Below are 19,662 nucleotides of genomic sequence, written 5' to 3' on the forward strand. Positions count from 1 at the left end.
CCTTCCTCTTTGGAGGTGGAGCTGGGGTAGGTTTTTCCAGCTGTCTCTTTTTGATGCTGAGCATCAAATGTCCGGTTTTGGGATCCTTGGTCATGTCTTTTGCAAGGGATCTGGTGTAAAGATTTCTTCTGAAGGTGGTTTATCCGTCGGCGCTGAAGGAGTCGGGCCATTGGTTTTCTGGCTTTAGTGTCCTGTTTGGAAGATGTGGCTTGGAAAGGGGTTTTTGTTTGGTCGGTGCCGAGATGAGTTTCGGCTTCGAGATCTCGGTGCCGGTGGCCTTGTGTGCTTTTGTCGGTTCCGGGGATGGAGTCGGTACCGAGGAGGTGGAACTGGGTTTCGGCACCGAGTGTTTCGGTATGGGGCTCAGTGCCGAAGAGGAGGCCATTTTCTTTTTCAGTGTCGGTGCGGAGGAGTGTTTGTCGGCACCAACGGTGGGCTGGCTCGAGCCCGAGCCGCCGGAAGGCTTAATCGGCTTCTTTACCGGTCCCGAAGGTGCGGTGTGGAAAGCAGTGTCTTTGGTCTTACCTAGGCCCGGAGGCGAAGGCGTGACCAAAGCCTTTTTCGGTGCCGGTGAGGGTGTGGGGGGCAAATTGGTACTCACGACCCTCTGTGCCGGAGTGATGTCCTCCACATCTGAATCGTCGGCTTCGGAGGCGCTTCGGAGGCGCTGACGAGGCTCTCATCGGTGTGGTGTTCTTCCGGAGCGTCGACGCCCTCTCCGAAGATGTCATCTGGAATCGCCGTCGATTAGTGCGCCATGTTCCTTCTTGCTCTTCGGTCTCGAATCGTTTTCTTGCACCGGTAGGACTTGCACGCCGGGCAGTCTCAAGCCTCGTGTTCAGGGGAGAGGCAGAGATTACATACTTCGTGGAGATCAGTGTGGGGGAATTTGGACCCACATCGAGGGCACTTCTTAAAGGGAGTCCTTTCCATGAGCCAGGACCGGAGCTTGGGTAGGCCCAAAGGCCGGCGTTGACGACTGGAATCGAAGGTGTTGATAGATGAGAGCCGCGTATTGGGGTGAGGATTACACGTCGATTGAACTGGAAACCTGTTCGGAACTGGAGCGCGAAGATCACATCCGAGCCCGATGGCGGAAAAAAACAATCTGAGGATGGAGCCGAAGCCCATGTGCAATACGATCCAAAGGAGTAGTCACCGACCTTGTGACTTCCAAAGACTTTCCAAGAAGAAAAACAACTGCAAACATCCGGGCCCAACACCAGATGGCGATCTAAGCACAAGTGTGTAATCTGCAGCTCATATGCCTCGAACATATATATATATATATATATATATATATATATATATATATATACACACACACACACACACACACACACACACACACACACACACATATATTTACATATATACACACATATATATATATATATATTTTTTTTTAACTGTAATAGAATGCCCTCCTAGTGAACATATAAGTAATAGAGGACTCGGACTTTAGAAATGTAAAGTAGGGGAAAACTGAATGGTAAAAGACCAGCACATTCTCTGTGCTATTTTGAATGCATGTTAGGGCATGTGTGCTCAGTGAGAGAAATAAAGAAAATAATAAACTGCTAAGGGGAGATGGCAAAAAAAGATTTGTCTTGAAGAAATCCATTGACAAATCAAATGTTTGCACAGGGATCAGACCAGATGCGGAAGCATTGAAAGTGCCACGGAACCAGATTTAAGACAACGTTTGAAAGAATAAAATCAATCCTGATTATCTAATACCTTGTTACGCACTTCTAAGAAAGATTCCAGGACCAACTAAATTTAACTTTAATAAACTTGATAGAGATAATGGCACCATTAGGTGCAGAGTAAGCTTGGCCTATGGAACTACTTACTATATAGTACGACCAGTTCTCAAAATATATTTAATAGAACATATTGACATTGGGTGCACATGATTACAAGCTAGGTTTGTACACATGCAAGACATGGAGGCACCTTGCATCCCTACTAACCTAGGTGTTTATCAGAAAAGACAATGGTTCCTTTGGAGAGATTGGAAACACAGTTGGAATTTGGGAAGACAGACTCAGTATCTCACCAATCGCTAATTTATTTTATGTCAATTAAAACTGCTGACAGTCACACAAAAATTTACATTAGTGTAAATAAGTTTTTCTAGTTTCTATCTTACCAGGATGATGCCAAGGGCTGAACAAAGTACTTGCTCCTTTCTGTGATGATGAAAATTACAGACTATAGAAAGTTGTTTACTGTCAGCTGGATACCGGTGAACATTATATGAAACTAGCACAGATCCCACAACTGAATTACCAGAAAAAAAATTTTGATCTAACCAGCTGAAGACAGTGAAGACGCTGTCTCTGGATCCCAAAACATCAACATTTTAAATACTTAAGATTACAGAACTATTTCACCCAATACAGATAATTGCAGTATAGACCGATTTGGTCAGGGAGTGAATCAACCTCTGTCCCTCAAGAAAAATGCAGATTTTTTCATAAAAAGAAATGTAGCCCTTCCCCGTAACTATGGTACCACACTGCACAGTCCAGATAACTGAAATGTGACCAGTGCCTACTAGAATTGCTTTCAACAGAGGAAAAAGCCGCACAACAGGATAACGAAAACCCCTAGGCAATCTTGCCACACTTGATGTGAAAGTAGTAACCAGAGAAAATTACAAGGCACTAGACTCTCCCAAAACCTGGGAAGAGAAAAGAGCCATGGAAAGAAGCTGGAATCCAGGAGGTGGGGGGACTGCTGAAAAATAGGATACAAACTAAGGGACAAAATGATAACAAGTGGGCAATGAATGAAATGGAAAATAGACTTTGAATGCACGGCAATTTATTAATTTCAGTGCAAGTATCCGCAGATATATTAAATACAAAATCTCCAATAGTTACCTTAGATTGGGAAGTTCATTAATCATATGATATCCCAATCTTGTTTGAGAGAAAATAAAAGGGTTGGCCATGATCCCCAATGATCCGTGAGAAGACAAGTTGGAGGCAGCTTTGTGCCAACTATGGTTGCTGCACATGCCATCTCAGGTGGAAACACTGGAACCAAGACAGGCTGGAAGCAGAGTGTCACTGCAATCTTCAGGCAGGTGAGGTTGGACATGCAGGACTATTGGATATCCAGCCACTGCCTCACAGAAAAAGCAGCCACAGAACACACCAGCCACGTCAAGGCACTCCTTAGTATCTAGACCCCCAAGCTGTCCAGGCTGCTGCATTAGCAAAGTCTTCAACACATAGTTACCAGGGGTAGTGACCAGATTGGTCACTGAACTTGTCCTGATTAAGATTCCCCACCCTCCCCAACACACCCAGTGGGGTTTGAGGTGCAAACGCTGATTTAACCGACTGTTGAACTTTCCCCTACATTCTGATGAGGAGAGGTCTTGGGATATAGCGACTTTATTAATGTATAACAATAAATGCATACACGTTTAATATACAAGACTTTTACTGTATCCAACTTTCTCAATGTACTTGCATGTTTTACACACCTGATCACTATGCCATCACTCACTTATTGAAAATACTTAAAAATACATCTGTATTGAATCTATCTTACTTGGACCTCTATTATTAATTTTAACTAACATTGAGTGCTTGATGTATTCATTTATCTTTGCATCAAAAGCTTGGATATAGAAACATTCCCCTCAAATTAAAAAACAATTAAAGAATCGCTATGAAAGAAACAGGTTTGTGCCGTAACTCCCAGTAAAACACAGGTTGTTTATAGAACACACCAAAAAAACAAATAAAACATACCTTGATGTCATCTTCTGTGATATAGCCAGCCTGCACCACCCACCAAGGCTCCACAGCAATGTCCACTGGTTTAACAGGTAGGAGATCCCGTGCAGTTTTCCTTCTGAAAAATTTCTAGAGTAGTACAGTCCATTTGAGATTATCCATAACAAGAATCACCATTGGCAGTTTAACCAAAACATCACAAACTGTTCCTTACAATAATATATTTAATAAATGATACATTTGTGACAAAAAACAATGGAAGATCAACTCCTGCCAAAGTCATTAGGCACCCACGAACAGTAAATCTCAATTAACCTCGTCATGTGCTATATATGTATTGTCTACAATCGACTTGGTCGTCACAGGGCTAATATCATCATGAACCGCTATGTACAATACTAATGCAATCTGTAGTGCTGTCCATATTCTACAAGTAGTGTAATTTATTGCACTAAACATCACTCTTTTAGTTCATTCTTTCTTTGTTCAGATGTCAGGAGCCCAAAAGTGATGAATTAGCATTTTATAAAAGAGGATTATATCAAAATAATTTCAAAATATGCCAAAGATTGAATGTGATGACATAAAAGTCACTCAAGTACTTTTCTTATCTGCTCAGGACAAAGAGATCTCTACAGAGTCACATTCTATGTTCTCAGTTACTGCACTATGCACTGTGAATTTATTGTTTCTTTCCTTCCCCAATAAAGATTTTTCTTAAATGTTTACTGTCGTTCTCATGATCCAATATTCTCGAATGATACCCGTTAGCTTCTAACCTTCAGGTCCTGTATGTCAACCTATAATCTAGTTCTTTTCTTCTAAAAAATGTATTGTCACTTGTATCACATTATAAATGTAATTAATTTTTACATTCTTATGTTTCATCTTAGAGTATACATACCTAACTCCTGATACTCTTTTTGAGTACTTTTTGTTTAAATTATGCAAAAATGTTGGTGATTCCATAAAGGGAAGTCTACAATATTGTTTATCCCTCTGGGCTTGTAATAAAATCCCTACTGGTAGTTTATTATGTTTATACATATGTTTTTTTAATCTCCAACCTGTGCAATTGAATTTTGGTGCTCCCATTGTGGGTACAATGAGAAGTAGAATATGTATGGAATAAGAGAACCTGACTTTTACTGATATGTACTAATAAGTGAAATATAACAACAGTTTTCACAAGCTACTCATATGATGTGATGTTAAACACAGGAATTGACAAAAGTGAGAAAAAAAAATGCTGCGACTGGAAGCAACCTCATATGTAGGATGTTGTAGTGAGGAAAAACATCTCCACAGTTAACAGAGAGTAAATAATGCAGGGATTGAGAAACTATTTGCCCACTCGCTCAGGCGAGTAAGATTTTATCAGGGCAGAGCTATTTTTAGGTCCTCCTGGTCCATTTTTTTTTTTTTTTTTTTTTTTGGTGTAAGAATTTTATTGCACTTTATTTTACACATACAAAACATGCCGAGAATCACCTATATTGCACTCGCCTACATCCGCAATGGGCCGGCGACATGCAATCACAGTTTTCTGCTACAGTGCTAGGTGTACACAGCCCATCAGCCGACATCCAGCGGACCGGCGGCGTGTTATCAGATAGTATCCAGTTGTGTGTCAGTGCTATGCTCGCTGCCTGATACATCAGTAGTCTTACATTTTTACAGTTGTTGTTTATTTTATGCGTATTTTTGCGTTTGAAACTGAAACTTATCTTAACATTGCATTCCCCAACTTTTAGGTCTCCCCCTGCATCCGTCCCTCTGTATCACGACATCCTCCCTCCCAAGTGTCAGTACTGTACAATTGGTCGCCCTGTGTTGTCATTTGCAGGCTTTCATTTTACTCAACTTCCGTTTCTGTGTCCGATGTGCCATGTTCAAGCAAATAGGCTCGTAAGTACCCCCAATAGTCTTTGGGCCTAGAGCCGACCGGCAATTCCTCTTCGTATGTGACGAGCGTATCTCGACAATACACCATGTCTTCAAGCCAGCGTTTAACCTCTGGCGCTCTTTTGCTATTCCAGTGAAGCGACACCCTTCTTTTAGCCAGCAGTAGCGCAATAGCACAGAATCTACGCCTCAAAGCTCTCAGGTGTGGAGTAATACCCAACAGACAGACCTTCGCCTCGCACTGCACGCCAACCCCCAGCATTTCGCTCAAAACCTGTATGACCTGTTCCCAATATCCCGCCACTTTACGACAGTGCCATGCTAGATGCATGAAGTCCGCGTCCTCCTGACCACACCTGCAACATTTTGAATCATCCCGTAAGCCATGTTTGTAAAGCCTCTGAGGTGTGTGGTACACCTGATGCAAATACTTGTAATGTATAATTTTCAAATTCCCGTTGGGTGTCAGCATCCCCGTGAGCATGCAAGCGGAATCCCAGTCTACATCCGTCAGGGGTTCTGCTAGTCCAGCGCTCCATTTGTCCCTGGCCTTGTGTGTGTTGTTCCCTACCGCCCCTTGTATACTCGCATACAGTTTGGAAACCAGGTGGGATGCTTTGGGTGTAGTCAGGAGTAGTCGTAGAGGTTCAAGGGTAGGCGGTTCTTCCGGATGTGTCGGGTAGTGTTCCCGTAGTGCTCTCTGCAGCCTATAGAAGTTGAAACTGAACAGTGGAGTTGGGTTGCTGATGTATTGTAGCTTATCAAGTGTCTGGAATTCGCCATCAGTGTACAGGTCCCCCAATGTGTCTATTCCGGCCCGCCGGAACAGATCCATGCCAACCCTCTCGTGTGTTACCGAGAGGGCTGGGTGATGCGCTAGCGGGAGTGTGGGTGCGTATAGCGGCAGGCAGCCTGCTTCCCTGCCCAGTAGTCTCCATGCCTCAGCGGTCGTGTTAACTGTGTTAATATCACGGTCGTGTAGCCTGGCGCGCTTATGTGTGAGCATACTGGCCAAAGGGATCGGGTCAGTGTCCCCTGCCTCCACCGCCACATGTGTCAGGAAGGGCACTTCGTGGTACCAGAAGTGCGCGTACTGCGCCTGAGCGCATAAGTAATATAAGTAGAAGTCTGGAACTTTGAACCCCCCCCTCGCATATGGCAGTGTCATTGTGCGCAATTCCATCCTCGCCTGTTTGCCTGCCCATAGTAAACTAAGGACTAGCGTCTTGATATTGCGGAAGACGGCAGCGGGAGGTTTTATTGGGATATTGTTAAACAAATATAGGAATTTCGGTAGAAGTACCATTTTTACAATCGCAGCCCTGTCCGCCAAAGAAAGCGGAAGTCTGTTCCATCTTTTAATTTTGTCTTCCAGGGCTGCTATCGCCCGCCCGTAGTTCGTCCTGATGACCACTTCAGGGTCTCTGTGGAACCATATGCCCAGATATTTGGTGGGTCCCTCTTGCCACTCTAATGGATAGTCCAATGTGGTCGGTTGTGTGCTGTCTGTCAGCGCCAATACAAGGGATTTATCCCAGTTTATCTGTAACCCTGCCTGGTGACCGAACTTTATATACTCTCTCAGAAGCGGATTCAGGTGTTGTTCAGGGTGTTTAACATATAACACCATGTCATCCGCGTATAGTGAGATATGTATGGGTCGGGAGGGCATTTGAATCGCAGAGTGATGGTAATGTTGCCGGATTTTGCAGGCTAGCGGCTCCAGCACTAAAACGAAAAGCATCGGCGAGAGTGGGCACCCTTGCCGAGTGCCTCTGCATATTTGTATGGGGTCTGAGATGTATCTGTTTACTCTGATGCGTGCCGTCAAGTTTGTGTAGAGCATTGCTATCCATCTCTGAAATATCCACGGGAATCCCATGCGGACCAGTACTGCGTGGATAAAGGGCCAGCCAATAGTGTTGAACGCCTTAGCAGCGTCTAGTAGCACTGCCACAGCTTTCGTTTCCGGAGCCAAATAGTGTGCTAATGCGAACAGTGTGCGAGTGTTGTGTGTAGTGGCCCTGTCCGGGATAAATCCCGACTGATCAGGCCTGATCAACAGCGGCATAAGTGGTTTAAGTCTGTCTGCCAGTAGACTAGCTATAATTTTGGTGTCTACATTTAACAATGATAGGGGACGGTATGAGTCACATTTATCTACTTCTTTGCCCGGTTTCAGCAATGCAATGAGCAAGGCTTCCCTCAGTGACGTCGGGAGTGTCTGGGCCTCATGTGCCGCCCCGTACAAGTTTACTAAGTGCGGGGCGAGTAAGTCAGCGTACGCCTTATAAAATTCCGCTACAAAGCCATCCGGCCCTGGCGCTTTGTTGTTAGGTAAACGTCTAATGGTGTCTGTGACTTCTTCTACAGTTATGGGGCGTTCTAAGTATTTTCTATGTCCATCAGCCAGCCACGCCATCTCTATATCCTCCATGTACTTCAATAATTCAGCCTGTGACGGTGAGGGGTGTGCCTTGTATAGTGTGCCATATGTGTTCATGAATTCTTGCAGTATACCCTTGGTGTCTGAGATCACCTCCCCGGCGCTGGTAGTTATGGACGTGATATGTTGTGATGATTTGCCTGAGCATATCTTTGCGGCCAGTTCCCTGCCGGGTCTACCTCCTTCCCCATATCTTCTCGCAGTAGCTCGTTTAGACACATATTGCAGCTCTTCAGTTGCAAGTTTAGCATGCTCCGTCAATAGTACCTGGATATCCCCCAAAATTTTGGTGTCTCCCGTCTGGGTGTATGACTGTTCCAGTTTTTGAATGGCCTGTTCGCGCGTGTGCGGCTGCCGTCTGATAACTCTGAGGATGCCTGAGGTTGTACTGAGGCAGACTCCCCTGATTGTAGCCTTAAAGGCCTCCCATAACAAACCCGGGTCTTCCGTTGTTGGGCCGTTAAGATCAAAGTAATCCCCTATTGCCTCATGTATTGTAGTAACGTACACTGGGTCTCTCAGTGCCGCTGCGTTAAAACGCCAGGTGAAAGGTGGTGGGTCGTAGTGTGGGACATCCACTTCCAAAAGCACCGGACTGTGGTCCGATAGTGTTCGAGGTAAGTGAACAACATCTAACACCCATGAGAGTACATCCTGTGTGCCCAGCCAGTAATCTATTCTGGACCAACTGTTGTTCGCCGCGTTTATGTGTGTCGCCGTCTTTACCCCAGGGTTACGCGCCCTCCACAGATCTACCATGCGCAAGTCTTCCATTGCGTCCCGCAACATTGTCCTGGCATTCCCATGATGTTCCGCAGTGTGTGCTGCTCTATCTAGTGTGTCTTGCAACGTGACATTGAAGTCCCCTCCCCATAGAACGTGAGGCGCCTGCATGTTCGTGATGGTGTCCCATACCTTTCTAAAAAAACCCGGGTCATCCACATTAGGGCCATATGTGTTCACTAATAGGATCTGTTGCCTTCTAATCCTGCCAGCTATTGCCACGCTCCGCCCAGCTGTGTCTCTGTGAACGTCGGTAATGTCAAAGCCCGTACCCTTCCTAATCAATATGCTCACTCCCCTGGAGTAAGAGGAGTAGTTCGAGTGGGTGACCGATTCGGCCCATTTAGCACCCAGTGTGGAAGTGCCGTCTCGATCTAAATGTGTTTCATGCAAGAAAACAATGTTAATTCGCAGTCTATCAAAGTAAGCAAACAGTCGCCTAATTTTCCTTGGGTTGCCCAGACCTCTCACATTCCAAGTGAGTAATTTCAGCGAGTCACTACGTGACATGAATTTGTATAGGGTGATGGATTATCCCCTTCAGACGTTCAGTCAGGGTTCCATATCGCGTGTGCACAGTTTTATACTCTACTGTAGTTGAACGTGACAACGGCATACATTATATACGTGATAGTACATTACTAAGGAGTTCGCCATGCTTCTCAGACACAGAGGTTGCAGTCGGTTAGATTCCAAATTCCCCACCCTCCCCCCACCCACTTTAGCACCCAAACTTTGCCAAAGCCATCCCAGAATTAACTGTAACTTCAACTGTAGTATAATTAGACTTGAAGTGGGGCGCACCCTCCTGGGGGTGTCGCCAGGTTCACACATCTCCATCCACATAGTGGATGTGGGCAGAAGCTTAAAGCATTAATATTGATTAACTTGCATGTTCCCTTCCGTCTCCTCCCCCACCCCATACAGGTCTGCAACCGTAACCCCCGGCCCGGCCGCCGATGCACAAGTTCGCCATGTCCCAGGTGTCCAGCTTCTCGCTGTACACTTGCAAGCTTCATTTACTGCTGTCTCTCACAGTTGGAATGCACCTCCCTCTACCGGTGGACCGCCACCTCCCAAGGGGCTAGTGTCACCCAGTGTCTCAGGCCGTTGTGCCAGCCCTCCGCGTGCTGCATGTGCATTGTGTCCCCCATCTTAGACGTAAGTCTATGTCCACCAACGCCTCATTCCCAATGTGTTTACTGTACTCACTGCGAGAGGGGACACCTCCGGTGCAACCGATCAACTGTTCCAGGCATGGGGTGTGTCATAGGTTCTTACTCCCGCACACAGTGGGAGAGCAGGGCCGCCCGTCGTCTCACTGGGCGCCCACCGCCACACTGATCGCAGTCCGTCCTGCGACACTCGGCGGCCGGTATATATCCACAACTGGGTGTATAGTAGTTCTTACACACATCGTCGCGCGTGGTCCAGTGCGCCCAGGAGTTATTCGACGTCGCTGGTTCGATCGGTCCTTTCCTGCGATTCCCTTCGCTTTCCCAGCTTCTTGACGTATTCCTGCGCCGCCTGCACTGTTGGGAGTATTACCGGCTTACCCGCTGACATGATCTTGAGTTTTGCTGGGTAGAGCATTGCATATCCTAGCCCCTTATCTCGTAATTTTTTCTTTACCGGGGCAAACTCCTTGCGCGCCATCTGTACCGCCATAGTGTGGTCTGGGTAAAATTCCAGGTTATTTCCTTGATGCGTGATTTTGCCCATTTCCCTGGCCATCCTGAGTGCTGCGTCCCTGTCCCTGTGGTTCAACAACCTCGCTATTATCATGCGTGGGGCTGCTCCCGGTTTAGGTGTTGGTGCCAGTGACCTATGAGCCCGCTCAACAAGGAAGACAGGTGAGAATTTATCAGCCCCGAAGATTTCTTTTAGCAGTGTTTCCACATAGGTCTCCATCTTCCCAGTGTTTGTGGACTCCGGCAGGCCAGAAATGCGTATGTTGTTCCTCCTGGACCTAGCTTCCTGGTCCTCCACCTTCGCTCGCAGAGTCTCCAGCGCTTTATCCTGACCACTGCACGTTTTCAACGCAGCCCTGGAGTCGTCTTCCGCTTTTGATATCCTTTGCTCCGCTTCCGTCAGCCGTCCATCATGCTTCTCAAGCTTTGCCGCCATGGTATCGACCCTCAGCATCACGTTATCCAGTTTGTTGTTCATTTCTTGTAGGCTCTGCTGGATCGCCTTCAGGACAGTCTCCATTCCCGAGCCTTCAGACGCCTCACGATCACCCTCAGTGTCTGGGGTGGCCGCGCTATTCTTGCCTTGTTTGCGGGTCTCGAACTGCAGCTTGGACTGTTGCTTGTCCGTTTTGCCCATGTCAGCCGCTTGTGTCCGGGAGCTGTGGGTGTGTGGGTCAGCGTGTTACTGGGCTATCGTCACGGCTGTGGCGCGGTGGGCAGGTGCTCGGGGTCACAGCCAGGCAGTGAGTCTACCTATCAGCCATCCATCGGTTGTAGGCAGGTGTTTCACCACCCTCAGCCCCGCCAACACTGGCCTCAGCAGCCGACCCAGGCTCTATGCGCCATTACAGCCGCACACCTGCCGATGTGAGTATGAAGGCTCCTAGGTCCGCCGCCGCGCCCCGTCTCCCGCAGAGCAATGAGGTGCTTCGTCCAGTGCCACGAGGTGATGTAGCGCTCCAGTCTGAGGCCGTCGCATCGGTGTCCAGCTATTTTGCGCAATGGGGTACTGCTTCAGCAGGGACAGGCCGCGCCTCACTCGCCAGCTGAGACCGTCCTTTCAGCAACGCTGTTTTCGCGCCTGTTTCTCCCTCGCAGCCGAAGCCGCCATCCAGCCGCGCTGGTTTGTGCACTCCAGGTGACCGCCCATGTCATATCCCGCCACCATCCATCCGCCGTGTGTCTCCCGAGTCTGAGATAGCGGTGGTCATCTGGCTTCACTCGTTCGTGCCACCCTTCCTCACGGTATCTCGGGTTTGCAAGCCAGCCTCTCCGCCATTTTGTGGTCGCCGGAACGCACGTTATTTGCCAGTGCTTTTCTCATGCCCCAGGGCTCACCTCCAGAGTGCACCAGCGCACCGCTAGTGGCTCTCCGCTTCTTACACCCCAGCAGGTCCGGGTAGCAGCGGGCCGGTTGTCAGACGTTCAGGGGCGGCGGCAGTTCCGAGTGACGGGCGCGGCCATCTTGTATTGGCTCTCGGGTCCCCGTACACTTTTGGCCGAAAATGTCCTGTCACGCCGCCGTTTCAGCCCCGCAACTGCATTCCCTTAAGCGCCGAGGTGTCCGATTGCCATATTCGTCGTTTCCGCCGCTGTTGGGGTGGTTTAAGGGGGCGAAAGTCCGCTAGTTATCTTCCGCCCGGCGGAGCTGCCTTTCTCAGCCAGCCATTCCGCAGTGCGCCCTCTAGCGCCCCCCCTCCTGGTCCATTTTGACGAGCTGACAAAGAATAGGTGTTCTGTTCATTAAGAAAGTGAATGAGCAAGATGCCTTTAAAACTTTTCATCTGGTCACATTTGCTGCAGGTTCGAAGATACAGGTGAAATTTCAACTTATGTCTTCTTACAATTTGCTGCATATTTTTTCCTAGGTGACTTGCGCTTACTTTTCTTTCTCTGACTGATAAGTTAGAGGATTTTTGTAAAGTGAACTGTGAGAATCTTGCTACACAGAGTGTGAAATAAAAGGCTGTAGGATGTCAGGGTATTTTTCTAACACACATTTAAATAGCTTGTAAATGAACTGAACCGAGCTCACCTTAACGCTCACCTTAACGCCGCCATCAACAGGAGACCGCACCGAGCAGACGGTTGTGCCGCCACCGCCAAGAGTCATTGCCAGCCAGATACCGCGTCGCCGCACAACGGGACTACGAATCCCGGCAGCACTTGCGGCGGCGCACAGCACGCACGTACCAACGGCGCCAGGAGGCGCATAAAATCAGCGCAAGGCCGGCGGAGCGGGGGGAACCGAGCTCACCTTAACGCCGCCATCAACAGGAGACCGCACCGAGCAGACGGTTGTGCCGCCACCGCCAAGAATCATTGCCAGCCAGATACCGCGTCGTCGCACAACGGGACTACGAATCCCGGCAGCACTTGCGGCGGCGCACAGCACGCACGTACCAACGGCGCCAGGAGGCGCATAAAATCAGCGCAAGGCCCGCTACACGGGACGCGTGCGGGCGTGTGCCGGGCTAAGCCCGGGCAAAGGGCGGGCCCTCTACGGCCCTCATCGGCAGGAGGAGGCAGGGGCTGGGCCAGAAACGCTATACGAGCCATCTCTATCATCACTACTGAAGTAAGGCGAGCCTATATAAGACTTAATTTATAGTTGTATTTACGTTTGTTTGAAATATACATAACATTATTATAAGCTATGCCCAAAAAACTTGGTGGAGCCCAACTAAACAAGATTAATAATTATCTTGTTCAGACTGTACAGAAAATTAATATGCAAAGGAGGGAGTCCTTGGGGTTGAGCCAATCCCCTGATCTGCTTTGTCTGTCCCCACCCACATTTGATATTACTCTGACAGATGAAACCATTACGCAAAATGCTGATAGTGCAACCACGTTTGTTGATATCTCGTCCCAAATTATACCTGGTTCTCCGGATAAGGTAACCCCGGCCTATGAGGGCTTGCCCGCTGAGGGCAATACAGATATCGACAGTGAAAATGATTTTGATCAAGATACACAGACTCAGGCCTCTGCTCTTGACCAATCTCCTCTAGGTCATGTAGCCAGACATAAGCAACATTGTACAAAGGTTCCCCCTAAGCGGGGTGGTCTACGCTCAGGGACAAAGCGGAAGAAGGCTATCACCCCAAAACGCATACAAGTGACTCATGCTGAGGATCACCCTACTTGTCTTCTTGAAGAAGCTCTTCTTGATAAAATTGCAGATCTTATCGAGACTAAAATCAGCATTATTGTTAAACCTCTCTTATCTAAGATTGACAAACTGCAAGCTGAGGTTAAGAAGCTGGGTGCTTCTCAAAATACAGTTGCAAGTGGCATTGAAAATATAACTACGTTAGTTACTGGTTTGGGCAATAATTCTAGGGGAGTTGTCACCGGAAGTGCTTTGGGGGTTGGAGAAGGAAGTGAATTACTTAGGGAGAACTTATCGCCATCAACCTTGCCTGCTATCAGTGATGGCCCTATACTACCATGTCCCCCAATAAACCCAAACCCTCCAGCTAAAATTCCCCCAGCGCAAACACAAGCACAAGCCCAAACTTTTACTACGGATCCCCTGCAATTCATAGTTGAAGCCACACCCGTGGTTCTAGTGCTCGCAAATGTCCCCCCGCTGGAAAGAGGCTTGGCGGAAAGCTCTAATTCACTGTGTAGCAAAGCCCTACATTGGCTAACTAGTAATATGCGGTTAGCTCCCGGGGGTCAGCATCATCTCGCAAATGCAATCAGATCAGCAACTAGGGTTCCCTGGCTGGGAAATCGGCCAAAAAAACTTAAAGGTGACTGTGTGGCTGTGAGCTTTTCAAATCAACACGTTCTTCCTAACATCCTTGCAAATATCCTTCCTCCCCAACGAAGACAAGGTACTGTGGTCCCCCTTACTTTGAAATTCTTTTATGGGGAACAACAGAATGTATCTATCCCAAGGACTCCTGCCCCAGGGTGGAACACTAATTGGGATTCGCATTTCAGATGGGGACAAGTTTCAAGGAATAACACATCAGTTCATCGCCATCATCCTTCTATGCTTAACCCTGATACCCAGCCTCTGGAACTGTTTAACCGCTTTATGCCACTATCTTCTATGGATCAAAATGACTGACTTTTGCCAAGTCACAAAAATGACGTAGAGGGAACACATCTTGCTTTTGGTTCGTCAGCACAATCCTTTGCAGGCGTTAGGATCTGCAAAATCATGAGTTGGAACATCGCTGGGCTTAGAACCAAATTCAAAGATAAGATCTGGTTGGACAAAATCAGGAACTATGATATTCTTGCTTTTCAGGAAACTTGGGTAACGCTAGATTGTTTGGCCTTAGATGGCTATGCTCATTTCTTTGTACCTGCAGACCCAAGTAAAGCAGGAAGAGCAAGGGGCGGGTTGGCTATATATGTTTCACTTGACATCAAAGGTAAACCTAGGCATATTAAGTCTAAATCTAAAAACTGTTTAGTGGTTGAATTGACTTCACCAAATTGTAACCCTATTTTACTTGTCAACTTTTATAATTCCCCGACCAGTCAATTTTTAAACGAGCACTTGTTATCCCTTGAGGACCTCTTATCCACTTATATCGAAAATAGTTGTCACGGGTATGAGGTGATCCTCATGGGAGAATTTAATATTCATCCCTGCTTGGCGGGTTGTCAGAGGGAAGCTGAGAAATTTTCTTTGTATTCCTCCTCGCCTCATTTTGAACACACACCTAGCGGAGAGGCTTTGGAATTGCTCTTGGCTACCCTCAATCTTTATGAATCATGTACCTGTTCAAATGATCTGAGGTTACCGACATATGTGGGTAACGATTCAGGCTCAATCATTGATTATATTTTTGTTTCTTTAAGATTTCTACCTGAAATAGATGCTTATAAGGTAGAAACTTCTGTTTTTAGTGATCACAACCCTGTGATTTTAGAGGTTTTAGCTCAAGGCGTCTTGGGAACTAGGAAGATGGACACATTGTGTGCGACTGATCTTGTGCTAAGAGATCAAAATCGGAGGCTCAAATGGGAACAAGTTACCCCAATAACTTTCCTACAGGAAACTCTGGCCAAAGTCGCCGGTGAAATTGCTATCTGTCTAGATAATACAAACCCCAGTGTCACTATGGTCGAGGCCTTTGGTGTTATTTGCCATCAAGTCAACTTAGACCTGACTGTAAAGGCAAAACTTAATAAAATAAAAGGCCCTAAATGGTTTGACACAAACTGTTCTAGGGCCCATTCAACCCTTCTTAAGGCCCTAAAACTTAAACCTAGAGACAGAGCGCTGATAGCGCTACTGAGGAAACAGTACAATCTAGCTATTAGGAAGAGGAAATCTGAGATAAAAGACGAGGCCTGGAATGATTTATTACTGCCCGAGACACAGAAAGATAGCGCTAAATTTTGGGCAGTTATAAATCACCCATATTTTGTGGGATTAGACAATCAGAGAGCTGATTGTATTATTCCAGATGAACAGTGGGTGACACATTTTAGTAACATCTATAGTTATACTCACACCACTATAGAACGTGAAACTCCTCTCCTAAAATCGCTAACTCACATCTCACCTTTTACTCAGGAAGAGGTGAAACAAGCAATTAAAGACACACTCTGTAAAAAGGCACCGGGGCCAGATGGGGTCCCTGCAGACTTTTTTAAGAGCGCTCCTGAACTTAGCTCAAAAATTGTAACTAACATTTTTAATGCTACAAGGGAATTTATTTTCCCCTCTAGCTGGGCAAATTCGACCATTGTGCCAATCTTCAAGAAAGGACAAAGGACAGACCCGGCCTGCTATAGGCCAATCTCTCTTATTGACTCGAGCGTTAAAATCTTAGGGAGAGTCCTCTTAGGTAGATTGACCTTGATTTTAGAAAGTAAGGGTATTTTATCTAATGCACAATACGGCTTTAGAGCCAATAGAGGAACTTTAGACCAGTGCCTAAACCTAGAATTAATCCTAAATAAATATGTAATCGCCAAGGGGGGTTCATTGTACATGGCCTTTATGGATCTCTCCTCAGCTTTTGACCTGGTTAATAGGTCGAAGCTGTGGGGGATCCTTTTGGCTGTGGGACTTGACCCCCCTTTGGTTGAATACCTAGCTGAGCTACACAAGGACCTTATGACCTCAGTTAGAGTCACTAAGGAAGGAAGATGCACTTGTCATTTCAGGTCAGAGAGGGGGGTTAGGCAAGGGTGTATACTCGCCCCCCTCCTCTTCACTTTATACATAAATGACCTTGAGGCAGTAATGTCAAAATCCCATAGTGACATCCCGCGTGCAGGTGAGACAAAGATACCCGTCCTCCTGTACGCGGACGATGCTGTTCTTTTAGCACGCTCCGGAGTTGCGTTGAACAAACTTCTTACTTCCTTTGGAGTTTTCATGTCATCTTTGGACATGAAAATTAACACAGAAAAATCACATGTAATGATTGCTGGATCCGCAGGTAGGAAAAGAAAGTCGCTAACATTTTATTGCGCAGGGAAGGAGGTTAAGAGAGTCCCCTCTTTTCCATACCTAGGCGTGACCTTCGATGAAAAGGGCACCTGGGGCCCCCAGCTTTTGGTTAAAAGCAGCGCTGTCGCTAGAGCGGCCGCAGGGCTGCTAGGTTTTGCTAAAAAACTGGGCGCCCGCCCCATGGAAAGTATCATCAAAGTTTATAAAGCAAAATGTTTGTCAGTCGCCCACTATGGCTCTGCTATTTGGGGATATACTAGCTCTGCCAAAATACAGAACGTAGAAAATAAATTTTTGAGATCTCTGCTTTCTGTTCCCCAATCAACTCCGATCTTTTCACTGCATACAGAGTTAGGTTTGGGCTACATATCTGACACCCTAAAATTAGCTCCAGTGATTGGCTGGTTAAAAACTTGGCTCAACCAGGAGCTTTCTCTAAATCATATAATTTTAAAAGATTGTTTAGCCCTGGATAGAGCCCTTAACATTCCATGGGTAAGACATGTGAAAATCCAGCTTACCCTAGCAGGTCGTCCGGAGCTTTTCTCATCTCCAGATGGAATAACCCATGAAGACTTAAAATCAGTCAAAAACACTCTGTCAAACTTATATTGTCTGGAGAGGGAAGAAACAGAGCTGAAAAAAATCATGGTAAGGAAACACTGTATGTTTTCCTCTGCCCCAGGAATGGAACCATACCTTTTGTCGGTTACAAACCCTTACCACCGTTTTCTCCTAACAAGATTTCGTTTTGATTTAATTCATTTTATTCTGGGCGATTTTAGAACCTGGGCTAGACCTGATGATGCTGAACCATGTGACTGCGATCATTTTTCAACGCAGGACACAATGCACTTTATTATGTTTTGCGGTCATTATATTGAGATTAGAAAAAGATATTTGTTCCCTATTTTACGTAATCAGGGCTTCATTCAGGTAAAACCAGCCCTGCTGTTTTTGCAACTTCTTCCTAACACAAAAGTAGCTTTTTCAGTTGCTAGTTTTCTAGTTGCAGGAGCACGTTTAAACAAGCATCGTACAAGGCACAGGCACTTTATCTCTGAAAAATGAATTCTCTCTTTACTCATTCACTTAAATGAGCTTGTATTTTAATAAACCCTTCTTTTTATCTTTTTTAAATATTTATGCACATTTTATTGTAAAATTTAGTGTTTTTTTTATATAATGATTGTTTGTAAAAATGTGTGATCTGATGAAATGGTGACATGTACTTTTGCTCGTTCTTTTATGATTTTTAATAATCGAATAAAGATAATTGACTGACTGACTGACTGAACTGTACAAATATTTAAAAATGTATTTCAGTAGTTGGGAAAGTTACATTTGTTGAAATTCTGTGTAATGGAAACAAAGATTTTAATATGACTAAAATAAAATCAGAAATATTTTTAGGTCCTCCCGGTCCATTTTGACGAGCTGACAAAGAGTAGGTGTTCTGTTCATTAAGAAAGTGAATGAGCAAGATGCCTTTAAATCTTTTCATCTGGTCACATTTGCTGCAGGTGCGAAGGTACAGGTGAAATTTCAACTTATGTCTTCGTACATTTTGCTGCATATTTTTTCCTAGGTGACTTGCGCTTACTTTTCACTCTCGGACTGATAAGTTAGAGGATTTTTGTAAAGTGAACTGTGACAATCTTGCTACACAGAGTGTGTGAAATAAAAGGCTGTAGGATGTCAGGGTATTTTTCTAACACATTTAAATAGATTGTAAATGAACTGTACAAATATTTAAAAATGTATTTCAGTAGTTGGGAAAGTTACATTTGTTGTAATTCTGTGTAATGGAAACAAAGATTTTAATATGACTTAAATAAAATCAGAAAACCTTACATTGTGAGGTACATTAGATAAATATTTTTGCTGAAACTTAATTTCCAAACCTTATTTTTTGTACACTATATAGTTGTAAGAGTAAAACTGCATGTTAGTGGGAAATTTCAATGGAAAATGTACTGTCGGTAAAGGACAGTGTGCTACCACATCATGCTTTATTAAAAGTGAGAGTTTTTATTAAACATGAACTAAGAGTTGGACTTTCACACCAGGATGGACAATGGCTTCACCTATATCGCATGCAGTGAGTTTAATAGGCCCACCACGGGCGATGGTCTATCCTGGGTTTGCACACTCTGCTGTGCTACATTATTTATGTCTCTGTATTGTTTGTATTTTCTTCTTCTTGAAAATGCTAACTAAGAAACATTCCTGCCCCACCCTGATGACAATGCTATTAGTGTACTAAAAGGCAAGCCAGGGTTCATGTGCACCCTATATGTAGGCCAAATTCTTATTATACATGGAGAATAAATCAAACAAGAGTTTGTGTACAGCAGACATTTTTAACTCGCATATTTCGATGTGCTGTCATATGTGATCATGAATAAAAAGGTGACTAGGATTGCCTAGGATCACAGAATGTTGAGACCAGTTTATGGGTCGAGCACATTATGGTTAGGTGAAGTAGATTATTCAAGTCACTAAACCTGCAGGTCTTGTAACATTTGTACAAACGTTTGAAGCCTGTAATGGCAATTCAAGGTGAAATGCATCAAACCATTTCTCGCTTCCTATTTTCCTGCATTGGTTTAGGCCATACTTCTAGTGGATAAGAAAAGAAAAATT

The 19,662-nt window shown here is 45.5% G+C and overlaps 1 protein-coding gene across 1 annotated transcript in view; it reads right to left on the reverse strand.

The window, feature by feature from the left end:
- The window catches only part of FAM91A1 (family with sequence similarity 91 member A1), a 312,498-nt gene that overhangs the window by 203,647 nt on the left and 89,189 nt on the right, over nucleotides 1-19,662 (reverse strand). The window contains exon 6 of the mRNA XM_085604989.1: nucleotides 3,774-3,887. Within this exon, the coding sequence (XP_085461115.1) occupies nucleotides 3,774-3,887 (114 nt within the window). The remainder of the gene's footprint in view (nucleotides 1-3,773; nucleotides 3,888-19,662) is intronic.

The sequence above is a fragment of the Triturus cristatus genome, chromosome 5_1 (genome assembly GCF_964204655.1).
Source record: "Triturus cristatus chromosome 5_1, aTriCri1.1, whole genome shotgun sequence".
Taxonomy (NCBI): domain Eukaryota; kingdom Metazoa; phylum Chordata; class Amphibia; order Caudata; family Salamandridae; genus Triturus; species Triturus cristatus.